Source organism: Scyliorhinus canicula, chromosome 14, assembly GCF_902713615.1.
Source record: "Scyliorhinus canicula chromosome 14, sScyCan1.1, whole genome shotgun sequence".
NCBI lineage: Eukaryota > Metazoa > Chordata > Chondrichthyes > Carcharhiniformes > Scyliorhinidae > Scyliorhinus > Scyliorhinus canicula.
This window is the reverse complement of record NC_052159.1, coordinates 75,843,120-75,856,083: the sequence shown is the minus strand read 5'-3', so window position 1 is coordinate 75,856,083 and position 12,964 is coordinate 75,843,120. Positions and strand designations below refer to the sequence as shown.

Below are 12,964 nucleotides of genomic sequence, written 5' to 3'. Positions count from 1 at the left end.
AAGTGGGACAAAGTAGGCGGTTGTTAGCTGCAATACTGGATCTGGAAACTCATCAACTAATTCTGGGGGGTGGGATTTATACTGTTTACTAAATGGAAGCTGGATCACTCTAGGCTGAAACCGGAATGCTCCACATTTAGTAGATCTAGTGTTGACATGGGCCAGATGCAGCTTCACGAGATGGAGGTTTTATGTAGGGCTTTTGTCAGACATTCGGTATATGTGGTGTTCAATGAGAATGGAATGGTCTTGCCCTCTATTCTGTGGGAGGCATTGAAGGCGATGATTAGAGGGGAGATCATATTGTATAAGGCACATATGGACGGGGAGACCAAGAAGGAGCACCAGAAGTTAGTGGATGAGATCCTGGGAGTGGACCGTGGGTATGCGAACAGCCCATGGGCGGCACGGTGGTACAGTGGTAGCACTGATGCCTCAGCTCCAGGGACCCGGGTTCAATTCTGGCTTCAGGCGACTATGTGGAGTTTGCACTACCTCCCCGTGTCTGCGTGGGGTTCCTCCGGATGTTCCGGTTTCCTCCCACAGTCCAAAGATGTGCAGGTTAGGTGGATTGGCCATGCTAAATTGCCCCTTAGTGTCCAAATATTAGGTGGTGTTACGAGGATAGGATGGAGGCGTGGGCTTGAGTAGGGTGATCTTTCTAAGGACCGGTGCAGACTCGATGGGCCAAATTACCTCCTGCACTGTAAATTCTATGATTATCTATGATTCTAACTCTAGAACTATTGGTACGTAGGAAAAAGCTGCAAATGCAGTTTGACCTGCTGTCGACAGATAGGGCAGTGCACCAGTTGAGGCACTTGAAGGGGATGGTGTATGCGTACGGGGGGGGCAGGCAAGCTGTCCCTTGACTCGCCAGCTAAGGCAGCAGGAGGCTTCTAGGGAGATCATCCAGGTTCGGGATTCAGTGGGCCTACTGGCTTCCACCCCGGAATGGGGCACTTCGAGCCTTTAATGAGAGGCTTTATAGGTCGGAGCCCTCAAAGGACGAGCAGGGATGGCAGAGTTTTTAGAGGATCTGGAGTTTTTCAAGGTGGGAGAAGAATGTGGGACGAATTGAAGAAACCGCTGGGATTGGAGGAGGTTCAAACAGTGTTAGGAAAGATGCAGACAGAGAAGGCACCGTGTCCGGTGGAATTCTACAAGAGGTTTGTGGATCAGCTGGTTCTGTTGTTGATGGGGATATTTAACGATTCTCTGGCATGTGGTTCTCTCCCTGGAGGCATCCATCTCCCTTCACCTGAAAAAAGATAAGGATCCCACAGATTGCAGATCATATCACCCGATTTCATAGTGCAATGTAGCCGCAAAACGCTACCAAATCTTTCTCCAGTTTGGGGAAATCCAGCCCATCCAAAAATCGCCGCATCCCCCCCCCCCCCCGGAATATGGTCGCCTTCTCCTCATATTCACACACTGGCCCCCTAGCCCTCCGCAACTACCCCACTGCCTTCCCCGTGGATACCAGCCCGAAGTCCATCTGCAGCTTCTGCTGCTCCTTCAGCAAACCTGCCTCTGGGGCCACCGAATATCTACTATCTACCCGCAGGATCACCTCCACCAGCCTTGCCATCTCTGCCCGCTCCATCCTGTCCCTGTGCATCCCCTCCAATTTCCCACTCACCATCACAAGATCTGCCACTAGGTTCCCTACCTCAAACGCGACCTGTTTATTTATTAGCAGATCTCTTCAAATCCAACCCCAAAGAAAAATCTGTCCAACCCACCCCTTCCTCAGCCTAATCTGGTTCTCCCCTGGCCATCACCCAAAACAAAAGAACCTAGCACAAGACAACAAAAGAGGGGCAAGGAGAACCTACATTCCCTCCAAAGTTCAATGTCCTCCCTCTCCTGCAAGTTCATTGTCTCTCAAAAACTCCATTGCCTCCTCTGGTGTTCCAAAATTGTATTCATGGCCGTTGTGGGTCACCCAAAGGTGGGCAGGGTACAGCATCCCAAACTTCACCCCCTTAGAGAGCACAGCCTTGACCCAGTTGAATCCGGCTCTCCTCTTTGCCAGCTCCGTGCCCAGGTCCTGATATTCCTGAAGCTCATTGCCTTTCCAAGTACAACTCCTCGACTGCCTAGCCCACCGCAAGATCTTCACTTTGTCCAGAAACCGGTGTAGCCTCACCGCTATCGCCCTCGACGGCTCATTCGCCTGCAGCTTCCTCATAAGCACCCTAATAATAATAATCTTTATTGTCACAAGTAGGCTGACATTAACACTGCAGTGAAAAGCCCCTAGTCACCAGCTTCCGGCCTGTTCGGGTACATGGAGGGAGAATTCAGAATGTCCAAACTATCTAACGTCTTTCGAGACTTGTGTGAGGAAGCCTGAGCACCTGGAGGAAACCCATGCAGACTCCGCACAGGCAGTGACCCAAGCCGGGTATCGAACCTGGGGCTGTGAAGCAACAGTGCTAACCACTGTGCTACCTATGCGCCCGATCAACGTCCATGGGCCGGTTGAAGTTCCCTCCCCAATTAGCTCTTCCAACAATTTGCCCACTTAAGAACCTGCGTCCGCTCCCTCAATGCCCTCCGGCATCTCGACTATCCTCAGATTCTGCCTCTGGGAGCGGTTCTCCAGATCCTTCACTTTCTCCTTGAGCCGCTTCTGAAGTCTCCCTCAGCAACCCAACTTCGGCCACTAACACGGTAATCTGTTCCTCATGCTCCCCCACCGCCTCCTCCGCTTCTGGATCGCCTGGCTCTGGGTCTCCAGCCTCCGTTCCACCCGGTTGATCCCCACTTTCAACGGGTCTACCACCTTTGCAAGGTCTTCCTGAGCATCCCTCCTCTGTTGGCTGAACTTTTCATTACGAAATTCAACCAACTGTTCTGTCGCAAAATGGGTTGGTTGGGCCGACCCTTTATCCTCCTCCACCTTCCCCTGTGTCGCACAAAGAGTTTCTAGCTCCTGCAGCTCCTTTCTTGTAGATCCACTTCTGTTCCGTGAATCCATCCACTGACCTCCCCAGTGGACTATAGCTTTCCTCCATCACCTCTTGCACCGTTTTCCTACAAAACCTTCACCCGGCAACCGGGGAAAAGGACCAAAGAAATCGGCCTCGAGCAGGAACTGCCAAATGTGCGACCACTGACATCATGGCCGTCACCGGAAGTCGTAGCCACAAAACCTTTGACCAAGATCTTATCGTTGAGGTTGGAACCCTGTCTCCTGGAGGTAGTTGGGGAGGACCAGACGGAATTTGTGAAAGGCCAAAATTTGTCATCTAATATGAGGGGGCTGCTTAATGTGGTTCTCAGCCATCAGTTGGGCGGGAACCTGAGATAATCATGTCGCTGGATGTCGAAAAAGCGTTTGATAGGGTCGAATGATGGTACCTCTTTGCGGCTTCGGAGAAGTTTGGATTGGGCCTTGGGTTTGGCATGGGTGAGGTTGTTGTAAGAGGCTCTTTTTGCCAGCATTCGTGCCAACGCCATGAGTTTGGGGTCTTTTCAGCTGCATAGGGGGACGAAGCAGGGGTTTCCTATGTCTCCCCCTCTTGTTCATATTGGCGATTGAGCCACTGGCTATTGCCCTGAGGGCCTCAAATAAGTGGAGAGGGATATTCAGGGGTGGGGTGAAACACAGGGTGTCCTTATATGGAGATGACTTTTTGCTATACATGAGAGACTCCGGACCATTGATGGGGAATGTAATAAGCGTATTGAAGAAGTTTGGTTCCTTCTCTGGGTATAAGTTAAATTTAGGGAAGGAGGGGGTGCTGGTTTGGGGTTTTGGGGGGTGGGGGGGTCTACGTTTCTGCCTCGCTGGGACCTGCTTTCAGTATTTGAGGTCCAAGTGGCTTGGGATTGGACGCGGCTCTGCAAATTGAACTATGCCAGCATAACTGTGCCTTAGGGCAACACAGCAGCTTAGTGGTTAGCACAGTTGCTTCACAGCTCCATGGCCCCAGGTTTGAATTTCTGGCTTGGGTCACTGTGTGGCGTCTGCACGTTTTCCCCTTGTCTGCGTGGGTTTCATCTGGGTGCTCTGGTTTCCTCCCACAGTCCAAAGATGTGAGGGTTAGGTGGATTGGCCATGATAAATTACCCTTAGTGTCCAAAAAGGTTAAGTGTGGGTCACTGGGTTACGGGGATAGAGTAGATACGCGGTCTTGAGTAGGGTGCCCTTTGTAAGGACCGGTGCAGACTCGATGGACCAAATGGCCTCCTTCTGCACTGTAAATTCTATAATATACCAGTAGGGTCAAGACTGACCTGCAAATGTGGGGCAACCTCCCATTGTCCTTGGCGACCGGGTTCAATCCATCAAGATGAACATTTTACCAAGATTATTTCAGTGTCTTCCCAATTTTTTTTTACCCAAGTTATTTTTGGTGGGGACTGAACGGCTTATGTCAGGTTTCGTATGGATGGGGAAAACACCGAGGGTTCAGAGGGATAGACAACCAGGAGGACTTGCGCTGCCAAATTTGTTGTTTTATTATTGGGCTGCCAATGCAGAGAAGGTGTTCGGTGCGGATGAAGTCTGGGTCATGTAGCAGGTCCAATTCGGTGATACTGGTGATGGCATCTCTGCGATTTTTTCCGGCAAAGTATTCGTCAAACCCGGTGGTTGTCTCCACTTTTAGAATATAGGCAACTCCATCAGCATTTCAAGTTGGGGTCAGTGTAAAGTGTAAAGGCTGGCCTCCATTTGTATGAACCACTTTTTCGAGCCAACAAAGTTGGGTACCACCTTCTGGGGTGGAAGGGGCTAGAGAGAGCGAATGATTTATTCGTCGAGGGACAGTTTATCAGCCTGGAGGAGTTGAAAAAGAAAGTCGACTCTCGGGCTTGGATGCGTTTAGGTACTTCCAGGTACGAAATGTTATTCGACTGACATACCCAGCATTCCTGGTGGCGCCGCTATCAACCTTACTGGAGAGCCTGGGCGGCATGGTGGCGCAGTGGTTAGCACTGGCGTTGAGGACCTTGGTTCGATCCCGGCCTTGGGTCACTGTCTGCACATTCTGGTTGCAAATTTTCCCCGTGTCTGCGTGAGTTTCACCCCACACAACCCAAAGATGTGCAGGTTGGGTGGATTGACCGCACTAAATTGCCCTTTAATTGGAAAAAAATAATTGGGTACTCTAAATTTATTAAAAAAGAACGTTACTGGAGAGGATCCTGTTGTGGGGTCAGAAAAGGGCGTATATGGACGTATTTTGGGGAGGATCTGGTCTCGTTGGAAGGGGTAAAGGCCAAATGGGGGGGGAGGAGCTGGGGCCTATATTGGAGGAGTGGGAAGTGAGGCCCTTTGCAGAGTGAACGGCAATTCATCTTGAGCCTGATCCAGCTCAAGGTACTGTTTAGGGCTCACATCACTAAAGTTAGAATGAGTAATTTCTTTGTAGGGGTTGAAGATAGGTGCGAGTGCTATTTGAGAGGGCCCATAAATCACACGCACACGTTCTGGTCCTGTTCCAAGCTTGTCGGTTTTTGGGTCTCTTTTGTCAACAGCATATCAGCGATTTTGAACATTGAGCTAGAGCCCTGACCTTTAGTGGCTATATTTGGAGTATCTGACTGCGGGCTGGTGTGGGGGCAGATGTTCTGGCCTTCGCCTCGCTGGTTGCTCGGAGGCGAATCCTGATTAGTTGGAGGCTGGTAATGCCACCTGGTACCTCGGCGTGTCTAGGTGACTTAATGGCGTTTTTGTTCCTCGAGAAGGTCAAATACACCGTGAGGAGGTCAATTAAAGGGTTCTGCCGGAGATGATAACTGTTTATATTGTATTTCAAGGAATTGGTTACTGTTAGCTGGTGTGGGGGGGGGATAATAAAATTAAGACTATGCCATTTAGGATTGCAATTAGGAAGTATTTTCTCCACAAAGAGCAGTGGAAAGCTAAAATCACTTCTCCAAAATGTTTTGATCCTGGGAATTATAGGAACGAGACTGAGACGGCTAAATTTATGCTTGATAACAGTGTCAAATGAAATGGAGAAAAGATAGGCAAATGGAAATCAACCATGATATAATTAAATGGTGGGTGGAACATGCTTGAGGTACTGGAAGGCCTCTGTTGCTGTACAACTGAAAATGTTTCCTTTCATCCTGGTTTATGACACTTATGAACAGAGGGAAAGAAAAAGGTAATCAATAATTGTATTTCTGCTTCAGTATCTTTGTCACAATTTGGTTTTTTTCTGTTTTATCCATTGTTATTACTCTTCTGAACTTATTCATTTTAGTTGTAAGGATGTGCCTTGCGCATTCTTCCTCCTCCTTCTCCCTCCCCCCATATTTCCACTGCATAGAAATAGATTATTCCTTTCCTGCTTTTGTCTTCCGAGCATCCCTGTTATTCCTCAACAGATCAGAAGAAAATATATCTTGATTTTTTTGTTTATTGGTAATGGTGTACCTTTGGACTTCTTGCTCCTTCGTCATGGCAAAGATTCTATCCTGGGATAATTTACAGGACAAAAGGAGATTATTTGCCATCACACCTCTGCCAGCTCTCTCAAAGAGCTGTCCACTTTATACTCTTAATGTTTTATTTTTCGAATGTTTATCTAGTTCTTTTTAAAAGCTGTTATATATTCTGTTCTTATCACAGTTTCTGGTAGGACGTTCCAAGTCTTAAGAACCTTCTGCATTACAGCATCTTCCTTTATTTTTGTGGTCTTTGAATTTATACCGTTTTGCTAATGATTGGCCAGTGGAAATAGTATTTCCTACCTACCTAATATTACAAAAACTTCTATTGTAGCTCCCCTTCATTTTCTCTGTTCTAGCTGTCCTCATAAATAAGACTTCTCTTTCTTGATACCATCCCACTAATTAGCATTTGTAGCCTATTTATTGCCTTGACATGCTTTTTAAGTAAGACATCCAAAACTGGATAAAATATTCTAACTGCAGAATAACCAATGATGCATAAATATTTGGCTTAATATTTTTGCTCTTGTACTAACATACAAACACAAGAATTAGCAGCAGAGGTAGGCCATTGGCCCTATTCTGGTCCAGGTTTATGACATCTGTGATCTCAAAATGATTTTCTCACTATCCACTTGTTCTTTAACTTTTAATGATATATATTCTGAATCTTAAGTATTTCCCAAAATGTAACAGAATCTAAGTTGTTGAATTGCTTTAATTCAAAGTTCACTTTTTAAATCTTTAGCCAAATGTGCGGAAAACTGAGATATGATATTGTCAATCTTTATGCAAAGCAGAAAGATTTACTGTGTTGGTAAAAGGTGCATTTTAAAATATTCCCATTTATTTAATCAATGGATACACCTGAAAATGAATTGCTTTATAGTTGTGAATTTCCACCTATTTGGGAATCTTGATTATTAATGCATTTGAGTTCCAGTAAGAAATAGCACCAATCTTTTCTTCATGTCATTGACAACCAAGCTTTCATAGGAACATAACATACATTGTAGGTCCACTTGTCAGTAACTACTGCTAGTCCACTACATCAAGAAGTGAAAGTAACATAAAAGGGAGTCTATTTTGGCTTTGCTGCACCGCATTTAGTGAGCTGAGGTTACTTTACAGGTGTCAAGTTGGCACACACATGCAGGTATGTTATATGATATATATGTCATATCACATTTAAAGCTTTTTTTTGGCTATTTGGCAATTCATAAATATGATAGAGCAAAATATTTATGCTCTATAGCAATTGAATAAGTACTTCAACTCTGCCAGCTTCTTTTTTTTTCACTTCAGATTGACAGGTTGTATGACTGGAAGAAAAGTCCAGATACAGATGTAGTAGCCACATTAAAGAAGCAGAAGAAGAACACAAAAGATGAATTTGACGAGAGAGCCAAATCCACTATTGTGGAATTTGCACAACAGGTTTTGTGAATTTCTCTGTTATGTATATTTTTTGGGGGAGGGAAAGAATATCGGGAGTGTTTCAGTTCATGTTCAGAATATGTTTTCCGCCAAATTTCTCTACGTAATTCCTTCTTTTCGGTGAGGATACAATACAGAAGGGGTGTACTCGGCCCATTCTGGCTATGCCAGCCATTTGGAGAAGTATCCAATTAATCCTACTCTACTGCTCAATACATTTTTGCTTTATTTATCCAATAATCTTTTGAATATTATTGTTGATTCCGCTGTCATTGCCTTTTTAGGCAGTGCTTTTCAAATCACAATTTACTGTCTTTAAGAAAAAAAACGCTTCCTTGCTTTGCCTCAAGATTATTTTGCCAATTCCCATCAATCTGTGTCGTCTGGTTACTGACTTTACTGAGAACTGTTTTGCCTTGGTTTCTCTCTCAAAGCCATTTTTGGTTTTAAGCACTTGTTAAAAATATCACCTTTACCTTCTCTGCTCTAAGAATAACCCCAGCTTCTCCACTTTCTCCACATAACTGATGTCCCTCATCCCTGGTATCAGTCTAGTAAATCACTTCTACTCCCACTCCAAGGACTTTGCATCCTTCCTGAAATGTGAAACCCAGAATTCACCACACCACTCCAGCTGAGGCCTAAGCAGTGTTTTATAAAATATTTTGCATTTCCTTGTTTTATTTAATCAGTATGTCTCTACTAATACAGCCAAGAATCCATATGCGTTTTTAAAAAGTATTCTGAATTTATCCTGCTAGTTCCAAAAAAATGTGTACATACAGCCCCCGGTGTCTCTGTTCCTGCACCTCTTAAAAAAAAATTACCATTAATGGCCCCTCATTCTTTTTGTCAAAATGTATAATTTCGCAATACTGTGCATTAAATTTCATCTGTCAAACGTATGTCCATTTCACCAGCTTGCCTATGTACTATTGAAGTATGTTACTAAAATGCTGATTATTTACTGTACTTCCTGTATTTCCAAGTTTCCTATCATCTGCAAACTCTGAAATTGTACCTTATTAATGGCCTGGAATTGGGTGTGATATATATAAATCAAATAGGAGTCTTCCTAATATAGGGGAGGCGGTGGCATAGTGGTATTGTCACTGGAGTAATAAATCAGAGACCCAGAGTAATGTTCTGGGTTCCCAGGTTCAAATCCTGCTACTGCAGATGGTGAAATTTGAATTAAATAAAAAGTCTGGAATTAAACTTCTTGATTGTCGTAAAAACCCATCTGGTTCACTACCGTCCTTACCTTGTCTGGCCTACATGTGACTCCAGACCCACAGCAATGTGGTTGATCTTAATTGTCTCCTAGGGCAATTAGGGATGGGTAATAAACGCAGCCTGCGATGCCCACTTCCCATGAATGAATTTTAAAAAATAATAGCCAATTATGTGTCCGTTCTGCCACTGCCCCTTCAATCTCCCAGGCTTTAATTTTTCAGGCAAATTTGTTATGCAGTACTTTGCCAAATGTCTTTTAAAAGTGTGCAACATCAACTACACCACATTCATCCACTCGCTCCACAACTGATCCAAGTTAATGAAACACTATCCTTGACAAATACAAGCTAATTTTAATTACTAAGCCCATATTTTTCCAAATGCTAAACACAAATCTGAAAATTTCTTTATCATCAATGTTGGTTTGATTGATAATTTCCAGGTTTATCCCTCTTTCCTTTTTAAATGATTGTATCCCAGATTTTCCTCCTCTCCATGAGGCATGATGATGTGGAGGAGAGAATTCTGAACGCCAAATATGTTGCTTCCTTGGTTACTAAATACTTGGTACTTGCATCTAGCCTGGTGCATCTTTCTTGAACGTCCGAACATGTTGCTTCCTTGGGGGAAAGCTCTAATTCAGTCCTTAATCCTGTAAGATTTGGAGGTCAGAGACAGAATATCCGAGTTGTCAGTCTGCCTGAGGGAGTGGAGAATAAGGCTCCTATTAAGGGCTTTGAGAACTGGCTACCATTTTTTCTTAAACTGGATGTGAAAGCTGGACATTTCAAATTGGAAAGGACGTATCCTATCATTAAGGGGCAATCTTCATCCCATGCTTATAATCATCCGCTGCCACAGTTTTAAACATCGGCAGAAGATATGGAGACGGCAAGGCGTAGTAGAACCTGGCTCTTCGAGGGAGCCAGGATTTCATTCCAGGACTTTTCAGCAGCATCGCAGATTAAGCAACGAGGCTTAGATGAGGTTCAAAGGCAACTTGAGGCGGTTGGGGTGAATTATGTTATGCTTCATCCTGCGACCCTGAAAATTATATCTGACAACTCCCCAGTCTTTCGATAATCCAACTGTTGCCTTGACCATCAAGATCATGAGGGACAAGGATTTGGACTGATGGTCTGCAACTCTGACAAACTCAAAGCTCTAATCTAGACTCTTTCCCTACGCCGCCCCCCCCCCCCCCCCCCCCTCCACCACCACACACACACACATCCCACACAGCCTAGAACATGGTGGTTTGATGCCTCCCTGCTAAGAGATATTTGAAAGAGTTCAAATTTTTTCTTTCTGCCAACTCGACTCCTGATATTTCCCCTTCCATTTTATGGGAAACATGCAAGACCTATACCAGAGTGTTGATTATCTCATCTATGGCAAAAAAAAGACTTTGGATGCAGGAAAACCAGCGCCGGCTGGAAGTGTTGTTTGGTAGAAGCAGAGAGGTATAAGAGGGCTCCTAACAAACATTAAAGGACCTTACTGGTTTCTTGGCTGGGTAGGATCGCCCCAAATAAGATCAACATATTGCCTAGAGGCTAATTATGGAATGCATCCCGTTGGAATTCCTGACCTCTCCAAGCCTGATGCATTCTGTTAAGTAAGGGACCCTTTTCTTAAATTCATATGCTCCACCATGGCTGACTTACTCCTTTGGAATTTCCCTGAGCTATTTCATCTCATTTTATTCGTCTTGATATCGCAATGAACAAAGACATGTGTTCTGAACTGTTCTTCTTTCCCCAGTTCAATTTGTTAATCGTTGTTGAATTGATCCGTTGTATAAACTAGAGGCACCGGTTCCTTAAGTATACTGTTCTAAATTTATACTATCTTGCTTGTTCCTATGTTGGCTATAATTCTTCTGTTCTATACCTTTTTGCACTAATTATTTTTGTTACTTTGTTGCATTTATTGTAAAAATTTGAAAAACCTAATAAAAACCTATTTTGAAAAACCCAATAATATACCCAGTGTTAAATTCTGTGAGAGAGGGCAGCACGGTGGCACAGTGGTTAGCCCTGCTGCCTCACGGCGTCGAGGTCCCATGTTCGATCTCGGCTCTGGGTCACTGTCCGTGTGGAGTTTGCACGTTCTCCCCGTGTTTGCATGGGTTTCGCCCCCACAACCCAAAGATGTGCAGGTTAGGTGGATTGGCCATGCTAAATTGCCCCTTAATTGGAAAAAATGAATTGTGTACTCTAAATTTATTTAAACAAAGAAAGAAAGAAAATTCTGTGAGAGCGCCGCTAATATTTTACATGTTTGGTTTACATCGGTGTGACAACTTGGCTTAATTTTCTGTAGTTGTTAGGGAGAAATAATTCTATCTTTGGGCATATGTTTATCTGTATACTGCTAATGGATATCCTGCATCATATTTTTAGGGTCTGAATGCTGCTTTATTCTATGAGAACAAAGATCCACGTACATTTGTGTCCTTAATTCCTACATCAGCGCACACTGGAGATGGCATGGGAAACCTTATTGCAATGCTGGTGGACCTGACCCAGACTATGCTTGCTAAGAGACTAGTATATTCAATGGAGCTAAAAGCTCAAGTCATGGAGGTAAGCACTCAAGATCAACTGTAAATGTAGCTAAATAATTTACAGACCAGCCGAGAAAATATTTTGCAGAGATATATTTCTCAGTTTAACTTCTATGGTAAATGAGACAGGTCGGGAAAAAATACTGATTAATGAAGCAGTACCCTTTTGTCGGTTTAATTGTATTGGGTGTAGTCGCAGGTAGCTCTTGGATACCTTGATGTTCCCTCATCATCTGTGAGGTAATAAAATTGGTATTAGAAGGCTGTTGACATTTGGCACGATCACTTTCAACAAACGTATGCGCATCTTACCAAAGTGATTATTGAATAGCTATCAGGAGCAAAAATCCAGTTTTCCCTCATTTCTCCCCAACCTTTCCTTTGGTGGCTTAAAGATATATATAGAGACCAGTTGTAGTGTTCTGATGACTGCCATGGATCAAGATTGAAAAAAATATGGCAGTCATCAGAACATAGTAATCGTTTTATTTTTCTATCTTTTATTTATTAACTAATTCAATGGACAGCAAAATAAAGGAATGATCATCAACCGCTGTCAACCTTGGTTCAGTGATGGCATTCTTACCCAAGTCAGAATGTTGTGGATTCAAGTGTCACTCCAGAGACTTGAGGGCTGAATCTGAGTTGGAACTTCAATGTAGTAATGAGTGAGTGCTCCACCACAGTAAGTTCCATCATTCAGTAATTATGTAATGTGATGGTTCACATACAGTAGAAGTAGAGTAAAGCGTTTTGGAAATATGGGTACAACATAAGACATTTGTTCGTAATTACCAGTAAGCAGAAGAGTTTCCCACAAAGAAAATCAAAAATATGAACTAGACATTTGCCTCTTATGATCCAAAGACACCCCAAGGTGTTTTCCAGCTAATCATGTAATCACTGTTCTAACATAGGAAAACAACTCAGCCAAATTGCACACAGTAAGGTCTCATGAGCATCAATTAAACAAATAACCAGATAACTTGTTTGAGCAATACTGGTTGAGAAATAAGGTTGAAGAACGTCCCATCATTCAGATTGTACTCTGAAATTGAGACCTAGCTTTCCTGTCTTGGTTGGATCTCGTTTGGTGCTATTTGAAGTAGAGTGGGAAGTTCTCTTGATATCCACAACAGTCAGTAATCTTCTGCTTTATCTAAAGATCAATAATAGACCGTGCCTGTGCAGACACCATGTATAAGTCTCCACTTAACGGGAGAAAAAACACACACAATCTCATTCTAATCGCCACCTTTATCTGGGGCTGCATCGGACTGTGCATAGACCCACAGCATGCAA

General features: G+C 43.8%; 1 protein-coding gene across 2 annotated transcripts in view; it reads left to right on the top strand.

The window, feature by feature from the left end:
- Positions 1-12,964, top strand: part of eif5b (eukaryotic translation initiation factor 5B) — a 141,330-nt gene that overhangs the window by 74,043 nt on the left and 54,323 nt on the right. For both annotated transcript variants that reach the window (XM_038818175.1, XM_038818174.1), the window contains exons 15-16: positions 7,726-7,857; positions 11,499-11,681. In XM_038818175.1, the coding sequence (XP_038674103.1) occupies positions 7,726-7,857; positions 11,499-11,681 (315 nt within the window). The remainder of the gene's footprint in view (positions 1-7,725; positions 7,858-11,498; positions 11,682-12,964) is intronic.